The sequence below is a fragment of the Lepisosteus oculatus genome, chromosome 24 (genome assembly GCF_040954835.1).
Source record: "Lepisosteus oculatus isolate fLepOcu1 chromosome 24, fLepOcu1.hap2, whole genome shotgun sequence".
Lineage (NCBI taxonomy): Eukaryota > Metazoa > Chordata > Actinopteri > Semionotiformes > Lepisosteidae > Lepisosteus > Lepisosteus oculatus.
In genome coordinates, this window is record NC_090719.1 from 8,046,913 (window position 1) to 8,068,455 (window position 21,543).

At 38.0% G+C, this 21,543-nt stretch overlaps 1 protein-coding gene and 1 long non-coding RNA gene across 4 annotated transcripts in view; one reads left to right on the forward strand and one right to left on the reverse strand.

The window, feature by feature from the left end:
- garnl3 (GTPase activating Rap/RanGAP domain like 3) overlaps positions 1–21,543 on the reverse strand; it is a 141,408-nt gene that overhangs the window by 7,750 nt on the left and 112,115 nt on the right. For 2 of the 3 annotated variants that reach the window (XM_015366920.2, XM_015366922.2), the window contains exons 21-28: positions 17,267–17,380; positions 14,783–14,958; positions 14,170–14,328; positions 13,548–13,614; positions 9,257–9,364; positions 8,504–8,622; positions 7,982–8,117; positions 2,075–2,134 (exon numbers count right to left, since the gene is read on the reverse strand). In XM_015366920.2, the coding sequence (XP_015222406.2) occupies positions 2,075–2,134; positions 7,982–8,117; positions 8,504–8,622; positions 9,257–9,364; positions 13,548–13,614; positions 14,170–14,328; positions 14,783–14,958; positions 17,267–17,380 (939 nt within the window). The remainder of the gene's footprint in view (positions 1–2,074; positions 2,135–7,981; positions 8,118–8,503; positions 8,623–9,256; positions 9,365–13,547; positions 13,615–14,169; positions 14,329–14,782; positions 14,959–17,266; positions 17,381–21,543) is intronic. The other variant, XM_006640646.3, reaches the window with a different exon arrangement.
- The window catches only part of LOC138224941 (uncharacterized), a 212,181-nt gene continuing 204,533 nt past the window's right edge, over positions 13,896–21,543 (forward strand). Inside the window, exon 1 of the long non-coding RNA XR_011183445.1 lies at positions 13,896–14,022. This is a non-coding gene — a long non-coding RNA (uncharacterized lncRNA). The remainder of the gene's footprint in view (positions 14,023–21,543) is intronic.

A 21,543-nucleotide genomic window follows, 5' to 3' on the forward strand; every position in this document is an offset into this window, starting at 1 on the left:
TGTAAAAAAGGAACATAAGTGAGACAGCGCTGTATTGCATTAAGTGGCTCCAGAACTAAATGTACAGGCAAGGCTAAAATTGAAACAGAAATTGTTTATTGATGACAGTATCACATGTGAAATCAGTCATACTGCTTTTCTAAGCCAACATTATGTCGACACTGACATGGTTGCCTGTACTGGAGAATAACCCTTAAATCCCTCTGTTGTTTTTAATGTTATGACCTACATTCATTATCAGTCTTGTCTAGACCAGCTCTCTATCATACTTTCTGACTCTCCCAAGGGATTTCTGTGGATGAAATTGCTGTTACTAGCCAAAGTCAATCAACACTGCACACCTTTTTCTTAAATATCTGATGGAGCAGAAGGGAAAGGATGTATAATTGTTTGCCATCAGTTAATGTAAAAACTCAGTATAGAAAGTCATCTGCAAATCACAGATATCTTCTCAGAAAACAACTGAAACATGTCAGAGCTGTAGTGAACCAATAGGTTCACCTGCTACCTTTTTTCATTTTTCCCAATTCTTATAGTTATGAGCTGCAAGTCCATTCAATACAGTCAAATGCTTCAGTAAATATTCCATTCTAATATCTTCTGCCAAGAAACAAACAAATTTAACAATTTAGTCTGTCAGCTCCAAATCCTGCATCACTCTGAGATTATAGCTAGCCCCCAGGGAAATATAAAAAAGCCATTTTTAATATTGGCTGCTCATTTTTTTACTTTCAAAAACCTACAGTAGATGTATAAAGCATTGCATTTTCTTTTTTTATTGTGCTCTTGGGGTGGTTTATATAATCAGCACAACCTTTAATTCCTTTTGTTCATATTTAGGTGATTTCTCAATGTATTGCTTAAATCAGATTATTACAGAAGAACATTTTTTTTAAATTGTCAAAAGGGGTTTAGAAAATATTACCTGATCCAAAAAAAGGGTCATATGGCTGAATCAGTTGAAGCAATATACTGTGCTTTGAATCTCTATGCTTAACACAGTTCAGTATATCAAGTCCTACAAATTAAATTAATACATTTTGTTGTTGGCATTACTGCTGCATTTGGCTTTGAAACAAGAAGGAACAGTTCTCCCTGAAATGTAAACCATCATAGTTGAGAGAAGATTAAGATCAAGGGTCCTTATATGATTTCTATGGTGATATTTTTTTTCCAAACTACACAATCCAGCCACTAGGTGGCATCATGAGCAGGATATTTTGTCATTGGCTACGGTGAAAATGTGAAAACAGCGTGAGTTGGAAAACATACAAATAAATACACAAGCAATACCAGTTCGCAAATAAAAGCAAATCCCAAACAAGAGGAAAGAAGTATTATTTGCAATCTTAATGCTTTTCTATTTAAGTGAAGACATAACATAGGAAGGTTAATGCAAAACCCATCTTGTACAAACAAAACCTATACATATGTTTAGACAACAAGTGAAGATTAGCAAGCATGCAGTTAAAAGAAGTGTGCATATCTACAGTATATCTTTTGGAAGACATATAGATAGGAGCACTTACAGTACAAGTATATAGTATGTACCGTAATGGAGATTTTTAAAAATTATTTTTAATAACATTTTGAATTTTAAAAGTGGCTTCTGATCTGAACAATCCAGTCAGATGACTTTTATGCAGTTGTCATGAATTACAAAATGGATTAATTTGTCTTTAATCTTAAAAAATCTCCACAGATTACAAATGTGTTAAACATGGGATTCACTTTTGTCGATGTCCACTTTCGGTGGCCACGGAGGTCGAATTAGTTGGTAAAAAAGGACACAACGACAAAAGTATACTGTATTGGTATGCTGCCAACAAATCATGGCATGCCACAGATTCCTGTTTCAATTATGGTTTTCTCTGAATCAAAATGAAGTGAAGAGATTTTAGGCTGCCATTTTTCAGTCAAGTTCCCAAACACAATCTCTTAACGTGCATGGCTTTTACTACACAGTTTAGCGAGATGTATTTTTAAAACAACTCACTAACACAAAAAAACGTGCATGTTCAGAAACCAGTGGTACAACATATGTATTAAAGAGTCTATAGATAGTCTTAAATACCTTCGGCTTCTTTTGACATATACAGGGATAGCTTTGTTCCATATGGGATCCTAATAGAATCTGATATTTAAAAGAAACACAAATAAGACACATCAAATATACAGAAAAGGACAGGCACAATACATACAAAGTACACTGAGGCTGTCACTCTGCTCCATTGTACTGTACTGATCTCTTTATGTCTTTAACCTTTTAATATATTTGGACCTGAAGCAATGATAGTTGGTCAATAAATGGACCACTGGTTCGCATTAGGAGATTTGACGCATAATACTGGGCATCCAAAAACAAATTGCTAGAAACTGACAAAAGAAGGGCACATTGCCAAATTATGAACAGATTAAATTTTCACCACTGAATTAATACATGGCTTATGGAAGTACTCTTCTTAATGAGGCATTAGGTAGACAGCACATTTCAAAATGCATCTGTGATATTGAAATTGGTTATCTGGACAGATCTCAAACTTGCATAAACCAAATCTAACATAATACAGGTAACCAACTGAAAACCAAAAACCCACAAAAGATTTACAGATGACAATCTTGAGTGTGGCAGTATAAACACCTTTTAATTTAATGTGTATCTATGATGTTAAACCAAATACTTACCAAACATAAGGTACTGTATGTAAACTTAACATTAATAACACTATTACTTTCGGGTGTTTGATTTTTACCAGCCTTTACCTTCTTATACTTATTGTTAAACTCGCTCAAGATGTGAGGAGTCTGAAATGAGGGCACAAATTCACTCCCACAGTGAATGAAGAAACCCTAAATAGAACACAGTAAATGTTTTAGTGGAATCTTCCAGGTTTTTGTAACTTACTCTAAATCACATTACTCCAGTCGCTTTCACATCAGGCTAATCTGCATAGGGAGTAGGAGTTTGTGAGAGCTCCTAGACTTATAAGGAGAGATGGCTTGATCTGATGTGACTGTCTTCTTGCCACAGAATATAGGGTTTCATAAAATCGAGACTGATAAATAGTGAGTGAATTGTGGAATATAACACCCCCAGGGCACATTTTGCATCTTCGCATCACAGATGGAGACAGTCAAGAACAGTAACTCCATGCAGATGATGACAAAGAGAGACCGACAGTCAATATCAAAATGTAATTGGGGTCAGCAGTGTCGTGTCAACAAATCGAACCCTGGTCACCAGCTTCTAAGGCAAGGGTATAACCACATCACCAAAAAGTCTGAGCAAGGCCAAAACGCACTGTCTTAACCGCGTACAAGCCAAGGGGTTGTGCACAGTATGATATAGTAAAAACACATTTCTGCGCTGAATCACATTCAAGCTCAGCACTGACACTATGTAAAGAACTGAAGTAGTTATCTTGACAATTGCTGGTGACTCCTGGGGAAGAAAACCATATGGAAATCCCAAATCTGTAGAAATTTTAGCTCTTATAGGAGTTCCATTTTAAAAACAATGGCTTTAGTTGTTTGATATAGAATTTAGGATATAGAATAGTCCTAAAATAGTACTGTAGATGCTCTATAACTGTCTTGGAGTTTTTTCACAATTCTCATGTATACCAGGAAACACCTCTTGTTTGTTCCATACATCAAGGTATATAAATTACAAACCAGGTTAATTGGGTTTATGAAGCAACAGTATACCTACTAAGGAACAGGTAACGGGTTTATTTCATGCTGAAAGGAAACACAAAGTTTTGGCTGTGGAGCCTTCTTCAAGTGTGAGGGGTCCACACAAGGCTCCACAGCTGAAACGTTGTGTTTTCTGTCTTTTCTCTTCAGCAGGGAATAAACCTGTTACCTGTTCCTTTGCAGCCTGCGCATGCTGACGCAGCTCCCTACTTGAACTACTTCAGTATACCTACTATGCACTATATTCCAGAGGAATTTGTTAGCTCAAATTATTCTTCTCATGTACAAAGTCCTCTCTACATGCATACCAGCAATGCACTGCTTGATCCCAGATTAGCCATTTTTTAATAGCAAGGACTTAACAAGAGGGATGGGCTTGACACATTAAATTTCCTAATCATTTTATTTTTTTCTCTCTTGACCACACAAATTGAATTATTAAATTTTCATTGAGACTTTGAACTCTCACCTAAATAGCTGTAATTTTCTACAGCTACCCCGTAATTGAAGTCTACAGGTAATGATCAGAAATTGTTTTTCCATTGTCAGGAAAAACATTCATCCAAACAGACTGGTATAAAATTGTGTAAAGCTGTTTCGCAAAGCAGGAATGCAATATTGCAATGTGTTCACTATTGCAGTTATGTTGTGCTGAAAGCATAGAGATGTTATACAAAGAAGCAGGGTGCCCCATATATCTCTGATAACATTTACAGGAAGCTATTTATGATTATTTATGAAGGGGTCCACAATGTAGCAGAGGAGAAACGGCCTGATTCAGGAATTAAGATTTGTCCATTTTGTCACTGAGGTATAGATGGTCACATTTCAGTCATCACCCTATGAAGATAACATCTTGACACTCTTGCATTGAGGCTTAGTTATGCGCTCCACCTAGACCAGTGTATCAAGGAGGCTTTGCAAACCTTTGCCATATAAAATAAGATTTGGATATTACTTGCTGAACCTTTACAATATAAAACTGTACAGCTGTACTTTTTAGAAAATGGTGATGTGTCACACATGTTGCTGATAAACAGCAATGGAGGGTCTGAGTTTAAGAAGAAAGGACTCGGTCAAAGTTTCTGCAGTTGTCACTGTTATGCATTTACGACTCATTGTGCTGTATACTTAGGAAGAAATCAATACAACCGCCATTGCCTTTGTCTTGGCTTCAAGAGAGGAGGCAAATTAAGTGAGCAAGTGAGCATCCATCTCTTTGACACTGACATGTGTCTGGCAAACCAGCTGTGAAAAATAAATAAATACAGACAGCCCAGGGTCTAAATAAAGTAGAAGAGGCATGCAAACTGAAGCTACTCTTGGACGATCACAGGAGTGGGAAATGAGCACCTGTGTTTTTGAATGTACAAACAAGCTACATTCCCACTGTCTGATGCTCATTAAGTGAGCCACCCCATTATTACAGCCTATTTTCCTTACATGAGAGAATTAAAAGCGAGCACAATCACGTCCCAAACAAATTGTCTGTGTTTTATCAACACGATTAAATTAAATGCGGATGCATTCGCCTCAAAGATGTGTAGTCTTGGTGAATAAATAAAATGCAAACCTGAAAAATTATTCAGAATCTTTCATTCAGCATTCAATCCCCCCAGAAAACCAGAAAAACATCTTCTGTTTCAGAAGCTGCACATCTCCAGATGGCTTCTCTAGTTCTCTTAAAAAATATTACTGCTTGATGCAACTTTATTTTCCTTCATGGGAAATCTGTCACAAATCTGCAGCTGGGTCTTAATGATTCAAAGAAAATGTAATTATGGGGCCTTATGTTTTTATTCGAGGGTACAAATTGCTGTAGTACTCTGATTACTTTGAGACTGCAGTGGAAAATGGACTGAATTCTAAAATACCCCTTTCAAACCATTTTAAAATCAAATTAACACCTTCTAAAAGAGACTGTACATTTAATTCTTAAGTTTTAAGATGATTTCAAGTGGATTACATTCATTAGTGAAGGCGCTAATGGCAGGAATGAATCAAAGCCTCAGTGAGCCTATTTCCCATACTGTATCTTTAACACTGTAAAGTGATAAAGAAGGGATTTAATTAATCAGCTCCATCACCGCAGTGTCATCGGTATGATAAGCTTGATGGTTTCACTGTTTTTCCCCAACCATTCACTGTTTTAAAGCATGCTCTCTCTCTCTCTAAGCAGTTCAGCTTTGTACACCTAAATGTTGAATTGAGCTCTAAATCTATATTCTCCGTCACTACGATTGGAGGTCTCAACAGCAGAAACAGATTCTGCTTATTCGACACTTTCTCTCTGATTTAACCTGGGTGGATAACAACGAGAATGCGCCGTCATCTTAGTCCTGTTATCCTCGGCTGTCCAGATTCCACGGCTGCCTTCAAATCGGGTTCTCTTGGCTACCTCTTTTCAGGCACACTTTCCACTGTGAGCTGCAGTTGGTCTATTTGCATTTCCCCCCTCCCACCTCCCATCCCTCCTGCTGTGCTGAGTCCCTCTCTCAGACAGCCAGTGCCTGCTTCATTGTCTGCATTTCAATTGAGAGAGCGCTTCAAGAAAAAAACCCAACATTCAACGCCAACATAAAATGGAGAGACAGCCTTAGACTCGCAAGTCTGTAATGGCACGTTGACTCTCGCTCCTAATTCCATGCAGTGCTCGTTTGCGTTTCCACAACGTCTGGCATTTCTGGAAGTGGCGGCAATGAAAGATACAGTACTGTATTATTAATGGATTATTTGTCAAGGGTGCAAAGCACTTTCTGCAGTGTTTCCCTCTGCCATTGCAGGCCTGCTCTCTTCAGAGGGGGACACATCCCTTGTAGGTTAATTAAAAAACACAAAATGATTAATCTAGGAAGAGAGCTGTAACACATTACTAATGGAAATTCGAATGTACTGTATTGCAGAACATTGTTTCCAATATGAAATAGGGTGTGTATAGCCTTCTTAGATAAAGGTTTGGTACCAACGTTATTATTGTGAAGTTGTTGAACATTTAGAGAGACGGAACATGTTTTAGTCAGCAAAGAGAAACAGAGCTCACTGAAGCATGTTATCACAAAAAAGATGTCCTGCAAAGTTTTCAAATAAAAAAAAAATGACAGTTTTCAACCAAACTTTGCTACAAGGTTTTTTTCTCTCCTCCCACAGACTTCAAAAAGGTCTATTCTGAGCTCAATGAGGACAGTCGATCCATTTTTACCGAGGTTTATTTAAAGTGTGTATTTTGTATCCGTCAGAAGCAGATCATCTTGTCACCAGCTATCAAATAATGAAACATTTGGAGGCTTTGATGTTGGCACTTATTTTTCTTACCTTCATCTTAAACAGCAAGATCGCTTGTTAAATACACATGTAATATACAGTACTGCAGTCTGTCTATTGCCCTCCTCTCTGCCTGTGCTAGCTCAGCTCAGTTGCTCTGCTCTGGCCATTTATGATTTCCTTCCTCTCACTCTGCTGTAACCTAGGTGAGCTTATTAACCTTATTGTCACAGACAGCTAATGTGTATTATTTGCCATCCCCCAACACCTGTTTTCACAGCCCAAGTTAGCCCATTAGTAACCTCATGCTCAGCTATCCTCCTTTACATATAAACCCTACCTAATGGACTGCAATGTGCATCAAATGGAAGGGGTGTAGAGGGTATTTTAGTCAGAATGCAACCCAAAGATTATTGTCTGTCTCACTTCCCATTGAAACATTTCAGCAAAGAAAGTGAAAGCTACCCGTTTGCTAGTATCTCATAGAATTTTATTTTAATAGGGATCCCAGTAGAATACGGAATGAGACACTATGCCAGCCCCTGTACAGCTGATGTGGAGGACCTGTAGTGGGCTGTGACTCTAGACTGTGATTCAGAATTGGTTCTGCTGTACCAATTCAGATGTCTGAACACTTTGGTGTGAGAAAATACAACACATTTTGTATAAACTGTAAATATACAGTATATCCCATCTATTCAGTTTTATGACTCCATAAGGTCACCTGAAGCTGCTAAATTTAGTCTATGCAATTCCCACATTTTATTAATAGAGCTTTAATTTTTTAATGTTAAATCAGCAACATACACAGCCTGTTCAAATATTATTTGAACGTTACCACGTCATTTGTTTATTTTTATTATTTTAATTTGTTTAATCATAATATATTTTTGTTTGGATGTCCTGTTGTGGATTAGAAACCACAGAGCAACTTGCACATTTGTTATCTCTTTTTGCACCTGAGTGTGACAGCCTCTCTCTATATCTGTGCACAGATCAGGGGGTTCACCCCCATCAGGCTTACCGTCCCCTAACGGTGATGGGAAAGTGGGCATTTCGTAGCCCGTCGGTGTTTGGGGGGAACTGTGGGAGCTGGTGTCTTTGGAGCTGCTGTTGGAGGCTGCATTCACTGCAGCAGAGGACACAAAGTAAATATCCGACTGCAAAGACAGAGAAAGCATCAAAGAATTTTGGAGGAGACGCAACTGCTGTTAGTTTTGTAGCATTTCAGAGAGCTGTCTTTTTTTTCCCTCTTCCTTAACAGTGCTTATTTTTGTCTAGACTGACAGCCACCTCCACTCTCCACACAGCATGTCAGCATCAACACGTTAGCCTTCAGTGTAACACACAACACAGAATCAGAAAGCATAGCTGCTCATTTTCCCTTGCATCTTGTGGACGGCTTGCATTCACACTTCACTGGCTGTGCTGCAGAAATAACAGAAGATCTTACTGTGCAAATCCCTTCGACAGATCTAGCTGTAGAAAGCCTCAGGCACAAAGAAAACAGTTTAAAGTCTGCAGACATTAGGTCATTTATACCTACCCTAGATGCTGCAAGCTGGAGTTCGGGGACCACAGCAGTGTGGACTAGATTTCCATTCACCACTAAACGGATCTCGATGGAGTCGGTAGTAAATGCCAAGATATAGGGGAAAGCACATACTAGAAAACAAAAGGAATTATTTTTTAATATGGTACACATTTACCTTCAGTATCGCATTGCAATGAACAGATGCAAAAGATAGACCTTCTCACTGTCCTCCAACTCTCCAATTGCATTTTATTTGTGTGACTGATATTTTAAATTGGAATGTGCATTGCTGTCAGTGCTTCATGACAGTGGTGGCAGCCGCCCATTAATAAGAATGAGTGTCCTCCTGTCTTGACGTCCAAACGGAACTAGTTTGTTTTGTCACATGAGTGTAACAAGCATTCATGTGCATATGTTTCTCAGCTGCTGAATTGGCAGTTGGGAGTGTCTGCGGTAGCTTTTAAAAAAACTCACTCGCCATGTGGAGAAACGCTCTTCTGCTTCTTACCAGTCCGTGTGGAAACCAAAACCATGTTGTTTTTTTTACACAATTGAGTTTCAGCTCAATTTCGGTTCAATGACTTTAGTTCAGAATTCAAAAGAAAAGTGAAAAGGCTTTTGATGAAAAATCCTCAAGCATTTAGGTGCTGTTATCACCTGCTGTTTGATTTCAGTTGGTATTTTACTGTCATTTTCCCATACTGTATGTTACCCTATAAATTGCCTCATTTTTGGGCTCTGAGCATTCTGAGAAAGGGTGCCTACCGATTGAATTGGGAACCTGATTCCAGCTGAAGTGGAAATCAGAAGCTGAGGACTGAATCATTGGAGTAGCTCCATTGAATGGGCAAACCTTCTTGTAGTAACAGATGTCTGCAAAGAAAAAGGGGAAAATGTTTTACAACTAATGTTACAAGATTCCTTTAAAATATTTTTATAGCTTAATGTTTTCAAAGGTGATTTTCTATCTTTAGATATGTCCCGTTAAAATTACTGAGCAGTGATTTGGTTTGATAATTAAAAACACAAAAATGCAATGATTAACCTCCTTAAGATCATCTGATTTGTAAGTTATTGTAAACCGGATGACAGATGACACTAGTTTGTCCCCACAGAAATGTTTGTCTTGGAGCTTCATTCTTGCAGTAACCTAATCTGGCCTCCAGTGTATCTTTGCACTTTTGGTTAGTATAATCACGTACAAGTGATTTGACAAATATTATTGTCTAAAATACTGTAATTAAATGAAGATGTGCTGCTCATAAACAAACATAAAAACGTCGGTTTCTAATTGTGTTTATACATATATATGTACAGTATTATAGTTATAGTTCAACTTTGATTGAAAAAGGAAGAAAATCATTTGTTTGGTATCATTTGTTGGACTGCATCTCTTCTTCATAGTTTCTCAATCTTGCAACAGACAGATTCCAATGGTTTACCAACTTCCCAACACCATCCTGGTAGGTACCTGCTGCAATGTTGAGTTGAGTTGAGTGGCCAGCTCAAACAGATTATCAAGGAAATTTAGAGGCCTTATTTATATAACAACAGCAGCCATATCACTCTGCAACTCATAATTGGCAGCCCACTGAAGTTAAGCAATTGTGAGCCTGGTCAGAACCTGGATGGGAGACCTCCTGGGAAAAACAGGTTGCTGCTGGGAGAGGTGTTAGTGGGGCCAGTAGGGGGCGCTCACCCTGTGGTCTGTGTGGTCCTAATGCCCCAGTATAGTGACGGGGACACTATACTGTAAAAAGGCGCCGTTCTTCGGATGAAACTGAGGTCCTGACTGTCTGTGGTCATTAAAAATCCCAGGGTGTTTTCTCGAAAAGAGCAGGGATGTAACCCCAGCATCCTGGCCAAATTTCCCATTGGCCTTTACCAATCATGGCCTCCTAATAATCCCCATCTACTGTATGAACTGGCTTTATCACTCTGTCCTTCTCCACACTAATAGCTGATGTGAGGTGAGCGTACTGGCGCACTCTGACTGCCATCGCATCATCCAGGTGGGGCTGCACACTGGTGGTGGTGGTGGGGAGTCCCCATTACCTGTAAAGCGCTGTGAGTGGAGTGTCCAGAAAAGCGCTACATAAGTATAAGGAATTACTATTTTTATTGTTGTGGTCTCCAAAGAGCTTTAATTCAGGGGCAAAATCTGGACATCAGGGAAGATATAGTAGAGATTTAAAATGCAGTCTGCTTAAAGTGTTTATGATGTATATAGAATACGTTGCAGTCCTGCATCATCATGCCATAGCAGAACACCCAATCGTATCTACAGTTCCCCTCCAGATCCATAAAGGATTTTTACTGGGGTTGATTATTTGCCACTTTTTCTGCCAGAACTTGTCTCAAATATTTAGCATTGTGTTTAGTGAACCATTCGCATTTATGACTAACCTGTCCATCTCTGATTAATAAGCTAAAGCATCCTAAACCTACTTTTGTGGATTTCCGTTCTTGGTAATGTAGATAAATTGCTGTAATCCAACAGCATAAACACACTATGCTGAGTTAAATTATACCTTAATCAAATTATTCTACATTTTATCATTTGTTTCCTCTTTCTGTTTTGGTTTTCAGGATCTGTTACCTTCAGTAACCCTGCAATATTAGATTAGTCAAACAACGCTTTAATTTCTGTTTGTTCCTGTTATCAGGAAGAATTAAAGTATGAAAATGAAAATCCTAATTAATTTTCACAGACCATATACCTTCGCTGTTATACAGCCAGTGCATGGTGTTCATTATCAATACCCAGTTACTGTATTCTGCACATGCCTACCAGACTGTGACTATGCTATTAATACTTATTCCAACATTATGATGTAAAACAGCCCCTAGTCTTTGTTTGACAGACCTTAACCCCTAAAGAAGATAACATTGACATTGTATAGCTCTACTGCACAAAAGCCAATGACCTTTCGTTATCAGGAAATGAATGCCATTTTCCAATCTGCCAATACCAAGGATGCACACTTTTTATGACTCTGACGTGTAGGCTAAAGCATTTAGATTGAATAGATGTTTCCTAAAGCCCCTTTGCAAATGTTCATTAATATTAATTTTGTACTGGAAAATTACTGTCCTCCTACTAAAAGCATTTATAGAGGTGAAAGATCAGATTTAATGATCTTTGCCAAATCTGTGTTGGTGGTGATGGGATTGGTTGATTTAGAACCCTTTTAATGCTTATAGCATAATATGTGAATATTTATAATAATAATAATAATCATAATAATAATTGCTTACACTTATATAGCGCTTTTTCTGGACATTCCACTCAAAGCGCTTTACAGGTAATGGGGACTCCCCTCCACCACCACCAATGTGCAGCATCCACCTGGATGTTGCGATGGCAGCCATAGTGTGCCAGAACACTCACCATACATCAGCTATCAGTGGGGAGGAGAGCAGAGTAATGAAGCCAATTCATAGAGGGGGATTATTAGGAGGCCATGATTGGTAAGGGCCAATGGGAAATTTGGCCAGGACGCCGGGGTTACACCCCTACTCTTTTCGAGAAACGCCCTGGGATTTTCATTGACCACAGAGAGTCAGGACCTCGGTTTTACGTCTCATCCGAAGGACAGCTCCTGTATACAGTATAGTGTCCCCGTCACTATACTGGGGCATTAGGACCCACATGGACCGCAGGGTAAGCGTCCCCTGCTGGCCCCACTAACACCTCTTCCAGCAGCAACCTTAGTATTTCCCAGGAGGTCTCCCATCCAGGTACTGACCAGGCTCACACCTGCTTAGCTTCAGTGGGTTACAAGTTGTGAGTTGCAGGGTGATATGGCTGCTTGCTGCTATTTACCTTATTATTATATAACTTTAATAATCTAGTAATATGTTTTCTCCATTATCTTACTCCACAGAGAAAACAAGACATAGAGCTTCACATTATGTTAAACAATAAGAGTTTTTCAAATTAGACAAACATGTCTTGTCTTTTAATGGATATTGTATCCTAATGCACAGGATACAGAAATTACAATAAATCAGAGGTATTGAAACTGATATTTTGAGAAGCTAAGAGATTATGAATGTGCTCCATTATTCATCTAGCTCTTCACACACCTTATACAGATTTGTTCCATAATATTGGGACTATCTTTAGTTTTTGAATAACTCTCTTATACAGGCCAGGAAATAGAAATACCTCTGAAAACAGTTGTTCTTACGAGATATTACTCACAATGCTGTCTACTGTATGTTGTATCCACAGAATATTGAAGTTCGTGGCACAAATTATACAGTTTACGCAGCAAAATAGAATGAGAAGATTGCCAATGCAGGGCATAAGACTAAACCACGATGAAAAAAGTTGATATTTTTGTATGGCTATATTTTGGATTTTACAGTATATATCAGAAACTATGACATTAAGCATAAACATGAGACTTGCACATCCAGAAAGAGACTTGTCCATCTGAATGTTTCTTGACATTGGTTGGCTCAATAGGGAAAAATTCCACCGCTGCATGAGAAATGGTCTGTGATACAGACAAGGTAGTCCACTCTGGATGAAAGATGTGGCAGTTCTGTCAGTCTGAAACATGGTGAATCCACCCAACAAGACATTTTGCCCTCAAGGCTCAGTAAACTACCAAGGTGAAAAAATCTACAAGATGTAATTATTCAGCGGGCAAGCAACTGAGATATGGGAACACATTCAGGCTATGTCATTATGTTTTCACTTACAAATAATTTCCTATTTACAGTTTTTAATGCTTGATTCTGCCTATATAGTTTTATCTTTAGGAAGTTTGTAAATGAAATCACTGATCAATTGAAGCCAGCACGTTACAGCTTCTAATATGATTTCCAGAAATTCCAGAAACGCCTGCAATCAAAATGTGTAAAATAGAATACATGTGTTTTTATGTTGCGAGGAAAACATGATAAATTGCCAATTGTAACCTCCTGAATTAGGCTGACCTTCTTGCCATCAGTAAACCACTAGGAGGTTATCAAAAAAAAATCTGCCCTTCTTTGCAATAAATATTTTAGGTGTTAATGTTGTCAAAAGGGCATTGATACTCACAGTTGTAGCACAGCAAAAGCCCAGCTTCCCCATCTTCGTACACGTCTATTGCTGCAACAAAATTGACCTGAAAAATACAACTTCGAATTAAAAAAACAAAACTCACCTGAAGGTCTCAACAAAATCACTCAGGAGTTTAAACCCTTTACAACCTCATCTGCAGACTGCTGTTTGTGGCACACTATCATTAAATGACAAACATCCAAAATGCTTTTTCAGAACTTCTACACTACAATATCTGTCATAGGAATTACTGTTCATTTCGCATGTTCAAGCCAAATGGCCCAGTGTACTTGCGCAGTGCAATGATGTTTTTTTTTCTTTTTAAATTTCAGACCTTTTTTAAAAGTCATCGGGGCCAAGCATAAACGAATGGCCAAGACTGGACAGACCTTCATTCCAGCTGCCCAAATTCTCTTCTGGTCAATCTACAGACAGGCTGGTGTTAAGACCTTGGGACTCAGGATCATCAAAGGTTAGTGACTCAAGAAACCAAGGCCTCTGTGCAGTCTACCAGTTCTGCAGTTTAATCCTTCATGCAACATGAAGCCTAACCCCATATTACGTATTTGTCTCAGCTGGACCATGCAGGTTTTGGTTTGAAAAGTGTTGGTGGTTGTACCCTGTTGGCATCCACGTGATGCAGCCTGTACGCTTCACCCGTGCTCTCGTTTATCAAGTCGAACTGATGCTTGTAGGCCACGCAGATCATGTTGTCATATTCCCCCGTAGGCCCATCCACAAGAGCCATCACCACAGGGGGATCACACAGGCAGATCTCCTGCAACCAAGAATAACGTGTGTCATACTGTATAAGCTGATCATTTGTCTTAAATCACCGTGTGCACATGCTCTAATAGAATCTTTCCTTTTGTCGGTTTCAAAGGAAATTGTTATATTTCTTTGGTCTGTTAAGGCACCTTTAGTGCACGAACCAGTGAAGGCCAGCAACCACTGGGGTCTGATAAACTGTCATGCATTTCTTTATGGTTTTCATTTAGGCTGCCCCATGAAATGACCCAGACCATTCTGTGGCTTTAAAAGGTTTGACCATTTTCAAATGCCTTTATTTTGTTCATTTTTTTCTAATGGTCAATAGCCTTTTGGATCAAGAGCTCTAGGAAAAGGGGCATCGTTAAGTTGTCCCTGCTGATGTGATGTAATCCGGCGCAAATGCCTGAGAAGCGGTCTCTGTCTGAACCCTGGAACGGAAACGGAATGAGACTGTGTTTTACCCTGATGTACTGGAACTCTTCGACGGGCGACTCGGTGGGTGCTGTTACCATGGAGATGTTGGTTAGGCTGTCCGGTCGGTGATGCTTTCTGGTAATGAGGAGCAGTTTGTTCCGAATGGCCGCTACAATCCGCAGCTCAGAGCTGTGGTGAGTGTTAATGGAATACAAATGGCAGCCTGCAGAGGGAGAAAATTGCATTTGCAGGAGACGGGGCTTTATTATCTCTTCAATTACTTCATCTTGTGCCGGGTTTCAGAGCACTTTGTTAATGACAGCCTTACAGACGTTTTTTAAACATCACTGCTTTTTTTGAATAAATTAGCAATTTAATTCTTTTTTATAAAATACAGTTTGTACTTCTGTAATATTTTGTTTTTTGTAGCAAACAATTGCATATTATCCTTTCCTCTAGCTGTGAGATAAGGTGTTTATTAACTGCTGTACCATTCATAAAAATACAAAGTATATATATTTCTTAGAACATATAAGTGGTAACCGTTCTCTTAAGGTTTATCAAAATATAGTTCCATAGATAAAACAATGTTCCAGAAACATTAGTTTATTAATTTAATAGTTTCAAGTTCCTTTTTCACTCACTGAAAATGATGTCCTCTTTTCACATTCCAAAGCACTAAGCATTAAGTTTAATTTTTTGCACAGACCTCCGATTCTTTTGACCTGAACTTCTTTAGGTTTAGGTGACAGTACGTTCTGAATAGACTGCTTTATCACTCCATGGTGTTTGTCCACCTTTACGCATGGCTCTCAGACTCTCCTACGTTTTGAGCCGAGCTTCTCGGAAAACAGATCCAGCAGGAATCCTACAGTACATGCCAAGGTCTTTCCCTTTATAAAATCTATCATTTTGGACATTTTGAGCTGCTGCTTTTCAATGCAATTATCCCTCTTTAAAATGGCACGAGTGCATGTGTGCATTCAATGAGTACACCTCACTGAACAGGTATGCTAATTGAAAGGGTAAGATGATGAAGTTATGACCAAGGAAGAGCTAAATAAGAGCAAACTAATTAGACCACAGTAATTACAGCTGAGAAAATTAGCAATAAACCATGGCAAAACATTGGAAGGTTTCTCTGCGATGACCTTAATCAATATCTGAATGTAAGGCCTATTCTCTGTGGATGCTTTCCTTGTTGGGCATTAAGAGTATTTTCCATAAATGCAGTATTTTGTCTCACTTGGGTGATGAATCATGCTGCAAATTTCATCCTTTACCCATACTCTATATTTGACTAAAACTTCTTGAAAGATTTGATGTAAGTCACCATTTTGCATGGGTTTGAGTACTGAATTTTAATTCCACCTTGCTTTTTCATTCAGATTTCCTGTTCACAAATGGACAGTTAAGGTGGCGATCTTGCAGATGACACCAGTGGCATCTCTTTGTGTTCTGAAGCACCTAGCTCTTTTCACATTACGAGACGACGATGGTAGACCATTGTACATTCTGGATTGTGCCGTATATAATGAAAATGAGAGGATGATTTTTGCTGCATGGAAACTGAAACAAATCAATACTGTGGCTTGGCCAGATCACGTCTCCTTCGGCTGGCTGGTGGCACAGCTGAAGAGGTGCCAGCACGTCTTTGTGACAAATCAAATACTGCAGACCTACTGTACCAAGGGGGATAGGAAATGAATCTACTGAATTCATCAGCTGCTATTTTCTGAGGTCGGCTTTCAATCGAGTGTGATAAAGGGAGCCCACAGGTTATACCTTCCTGTTTTGCTTTGAAATAGAAGGATAGATAGTTTTTCAAGCTACAGAATAAACAAAGAAATTAACAATGTGCAGATTTTAACAAAAAGGTGAACTAGCACCTAAACCCGACTTCTCCTTTTCTCGCATGATAAAGCACAAAACACCTGATTGCACATTTATTTTTACTGTTTTTAGTAAAACTGATTTGGCTCTTGTTTCTGAGAGACACTGAAACAAACAGTGTGGTGCACTGTGATTGTGAATGCAGTCTGCTCCGTTAGTCTCCAGATATAAATCTTCACAGTATAGGACTGATTATGCCAGTGTTCTCTGTTTCACTGAATTTATAAAATGTTTTTCTTATATTAAACAGCTTTTTACTCCTGGTCAGTCAGTTTGCATTTCATGGCCTAGTATGCTAGACTCACTACTCACCCCTACCAAAATGTCTCTTTTTAACCTATTAAGAGCTTAGGAAGGATATTAGGTTCTCTATAATTGTCACTCTAAGATGAAAGCAATGAATGATTCTTAGAGCATCAGTAGTGATTTGTGTGTACGTCTGTTAAAGTATATCTGTGTCCGAACCGATTTCCTTTGAAAAGCTGTTCAGTTTTGCTGAAATGCTAATGAATTCACATATTTGACCAAATTATTTTTAAAATATGGAGATATTCATATACAGCAAGACGTTATTAAGGAGCTTCAGTCCTTTTATTGACTCCACCACCACCAGAAAAGCAGAAGAAAGCCATTCCTACCTTTTGTTTTCTCAAGTTTGTTTTCTCTGCTGTCATACTTGCTTCGGACTTGCCTGTCCTCCAGACCTTTCTTAATGGCACCCAGCCTAAAGACGAAAAGACGGGCATCTTTTCCTGTTGAAAACATGGCGTGTTTCAGATACCAAGAGTGCAATTTTTCTCTCAAGCCAATAACCAAATTTGTGGTTTGCCCACCAAAGAAAAACAACTCTTTTTATTTTTATGAAAACTAGGCAGTCTCTTTGCATCAGTTTAGATAGATACGATCAATACACACTGATCATTACATTATTGTGTGGTGAATGACACCCACATCAACATTGCATTAACTTGCAACTAAGTACAGTATGATGAGAACTCAAACCTCAGAGTGCCTTGTACTTGGTACTTGGTTAATAATGATGTCCTGATTCATGTAAACAGAAGTGACCCCTCCATTGTGTGTTGTGCTTACTACCTTGAGAGTACACAACATAGCCTAAAGAGTGTGTGTCTGTTTTTATTTTTGATATACAAAGCCTTTAAGAAATAATAATAAACCATTGTTTTATTTTAATTGATATAGAGTAACTGGATGTAGGACGTTTTTCTGTTGTAAAAGACCGAAGGAATGTTTGAAAGGATTCTGACAAGGAGACATTTATTTTTATTAGTTGTGTAAAGCTTAATATAGAAACCATTACAGATGTATTTATTTTACAATGTCATTAAAAGCTGTCTTTAAACTTAAAACGTAACCTAGATAGAAGTGTTTGATCATTTCTTTATAATCACATTCATTTTAAATGTAGAAATAATTGTATAATGAATGTCTGCATTGCTGAACTTAGGGTAGTGTGCTTCAATTCTTTACTCATACTGAGCAGGCAGATGTGAAAGTTGCACACTTAGATTTATTGCAGATGAAAACTTGATATTTCTGGTTCACAAGAAGGTAGTAAAGAGCTTTCTGTATATTTAAGTATATTCAGTAATAAGCAATGGAAAGACACCAGATTTACTTTACCTTTGCAGTGCAAATAAGTACTTCAAACAGTTCACTTTCTTCCTTCCACAATGTTGTCTTTGCAGAATTTTGTACTGCATATTGGTCTACCTTAGTAGACAAGTATTTCTTTTTGTTTACACGTCCTTTTATGGTTTGTGCTGATAGCATCTGGTATTTAATGCAGCATAAGTAAACTGGTATATTACAGTATATGACTAATGTTGCTGAAGGAGCGTGGATACTCATTAAGAAGAAATTCCCATGCTCAGAGAGCACGCACCATCAAGCAGACATCGAAACATGCGTTCTTGGAGACAGAATGAGTGTGAACCACTGAAAAATCCATTCATAATTACGGCGGTCTGCTCATTCATTATTAAAGTTTTCATTCAGAAGGCTTTATTAGTGGAAAATTGGTCTATTTTTCAAATAAGGGTTATTAGCATGGCTGTCACAGTTCACCAGGGAACTGTGGAGAGTAAAGTTCATTAGAATCAGAAAAAAACAGGTGGCTCAATTGAACAGAGAGAAATGAAATGCCTTTAACACTTTTTAGCAGGAAGGTTCAGCCAGCCTCTTTGTCCATTAAGAATACACCCTAGTCTGACAGGGATTTTTAAGGGATAAAGGGTTGTTATGGATCTCTGCTTCTGATTGTTTTCCAGGTGTGCAGAGAATGACGCACAGACATGCCACCTGTTGTGAGAAGGTTCTTCCACTGAGTTACTTCAGACCTTAGCATTGTTAACATGAAAACTCTTGCTAACATACACACCAAGTGCATGTTCACACCATGTATGATCAAAAAATACTGAGTGGCTTTTCACTTGAGTGCCATGGTCTCTTAATGGTTCTATAATTAATTGCATATTTATTACAAATTCAAAGTGAAGAATCGAGGTACAGTATATGGAATTCAGATAATACTTATATATAAAAGTAAAAAGGGAATTATGTTAATACTAAATAGTAAGTTCATTACTATTAATGTAAGTACATTACAACAAAAAGATAGGAAAATAGCTTGGTACTGTACTGTAGGTACCAAAAGAAAAAGTGCAATATTCTTCCTGTCCAGAAGAATTGTTCAGAGTTTTATATTAGGGCTAGATATTGTGTTAATTTTATATAATGATAATCAAATAATTGTGAAATACAAACATTTTACTACAAAATACACTTCAGGTCCCTTCCAGTTTTTCCTTCTCCAAACCAATTCTCAATTCCAAATCCATGAATGTAAAAAAAGGAATTGAAGTTCGGAATTGGAATTGAAAAAGTGAAATTGACCCCAACTCTCTTAACAAATGGGGCTTCCATGTTCGATCAAGAGGCTACAATATTCTCACCAGCAATATTTCGTGAGCCTTCCTAATTAAGCCACACTATTATAACGTGGTTAACCAAATATGCATAGTTAGAGATGTACTGCTGTGTGCCAGTATTTAAGTAATGTACAGTATGAGGACTCCTTGCGGTCAGTAATTAACAACAACAGAACTCAATGTGACCACAGAGCTGCTATTAAGGAATGAACAGACAATAAACAGGAAAGAGAATTTAAGTGAACTATGATTTTGAAAGTTGGGCAAATTAATTCAGTTTGCCTGACTAAGCAAAAGATTTAGCAAAGTTCAGCAAGTTCCACTATACATAAATGTGCTGTTATACAGTACTTCTGGTAATGCCTTTTAAAACAACAAAGAACCATACTCAGACACGTTTAGCTAAAATATTTTTAAGGTGTTTTGAGAAATACATTGCACTTTTCCAGCAAATCTTTTGACAGAAGTATTTATATAACAATAACATACTTTACATGCCAACATATTCTATATAAATTAAAATACATTTTCTTAGAAACAAACTGCAAAGTACAGAATTTTCTTTAGAACCTCAATATTTGTTTTTAAAAAATAAGTTCAGATACTGCATTTTCTATTTTGTTTCTACACCAGCACTTGTCTGTGATGGCCTTAGTACTGATGTTCGTATATCACAATTTCAAAGTAGCTTTGATAACAATAATTGCTTTTTATATGGCCCTATCTGATGGTGCTTTGAAATCAAGCAATCTCTGCACAAGTGCAATGTAAGCAATTATCTGCTCCAGCAATCACACTGAGGGGCACTGATTAGAGTCCATGACTCAAGGCTCCTTTCCCACAATATTTACTTTTCAAACGGGCTAAAAGCCATATTGTACATTTTAAGAGTTTGGGACAGACTATAGCAAGTTTTCTTTTTTAAGAGGAAACATTACCCAATATACATCTTCTCCTAGCCCTTAGCAATATCAACATTTTAATAAAAATAACAAATGAAGTGAACTAAGTGTAGCAGTTGGTCTAATTCATTTAGAAAGTCTCCCATTTACACCAGTCCAGGTTACAAATACAGGCCTCTAGTCCAACCTATCCCACAGTTCACTGCACCAACAGACTCCTCCACTCCATTCTCTGCCACTAATGCTGAAACCCCTTGATCATCGGTATTTTGAAACAGCCTCATCCTCTTGGCTAAACTTAAAACAGGGTGCTTAAAGGCCTACAGTATGCCATCTTTTCAAACCACATACATTTTCATGTTGGTGCGTTTGATTATTCTGTAAATGTTCAAGCTTTAATGTTTCAAATTAATCGGAGCCTGCATACAGTACCAGAGAGTGCCATTTGTTGCCAAAATCTTTCTTGCCTAGCATGGAATTAACTCAATTCTCAGTAGTCTGCCAGAATACTATTTCACTAAAAGTGACAAGCCTTCCTCCAAAGCATGGTAATTAGTGTCAGTTTTAAGAAGCCTTTGATGTGTTATCTTTTCATCCATAACATCAAAGATAGACAGCATAACGTATTCGGTTAAACTGAAAGAAACTGTGATAACAAATACATTGGCATGTGTCTTAACAGATGAGAAGATGTTAAGTGTTACTAGGCTAGGTTCATGCTTGGACTCCTAAGTACTTTATTTTTCACTGTAGGACTTACTTTGGAATACTGTACCTACAAAATTATTTTAAATGTAGAATAAGAAACTCATTACAGGTTAATTAAATTCCAGAAATAAATGGACCGTCTGAACCAGAGTCACTTGATTTTCCTTATCAAAAGTCCATATGGTTTCTTCAGAAAGACGTTTCTTTACACCCTCTTAAATTCCGTATGCATTCCTTTGATTTCCTTAATCCGAAAGAACTTCATCTACTCTGAAATCAGAACATATTCCGATTCCTGAGTTGAAAAACCCTGGCTCCTGTGTACCTTCACGGAGCTACTATCCTCACAAATCC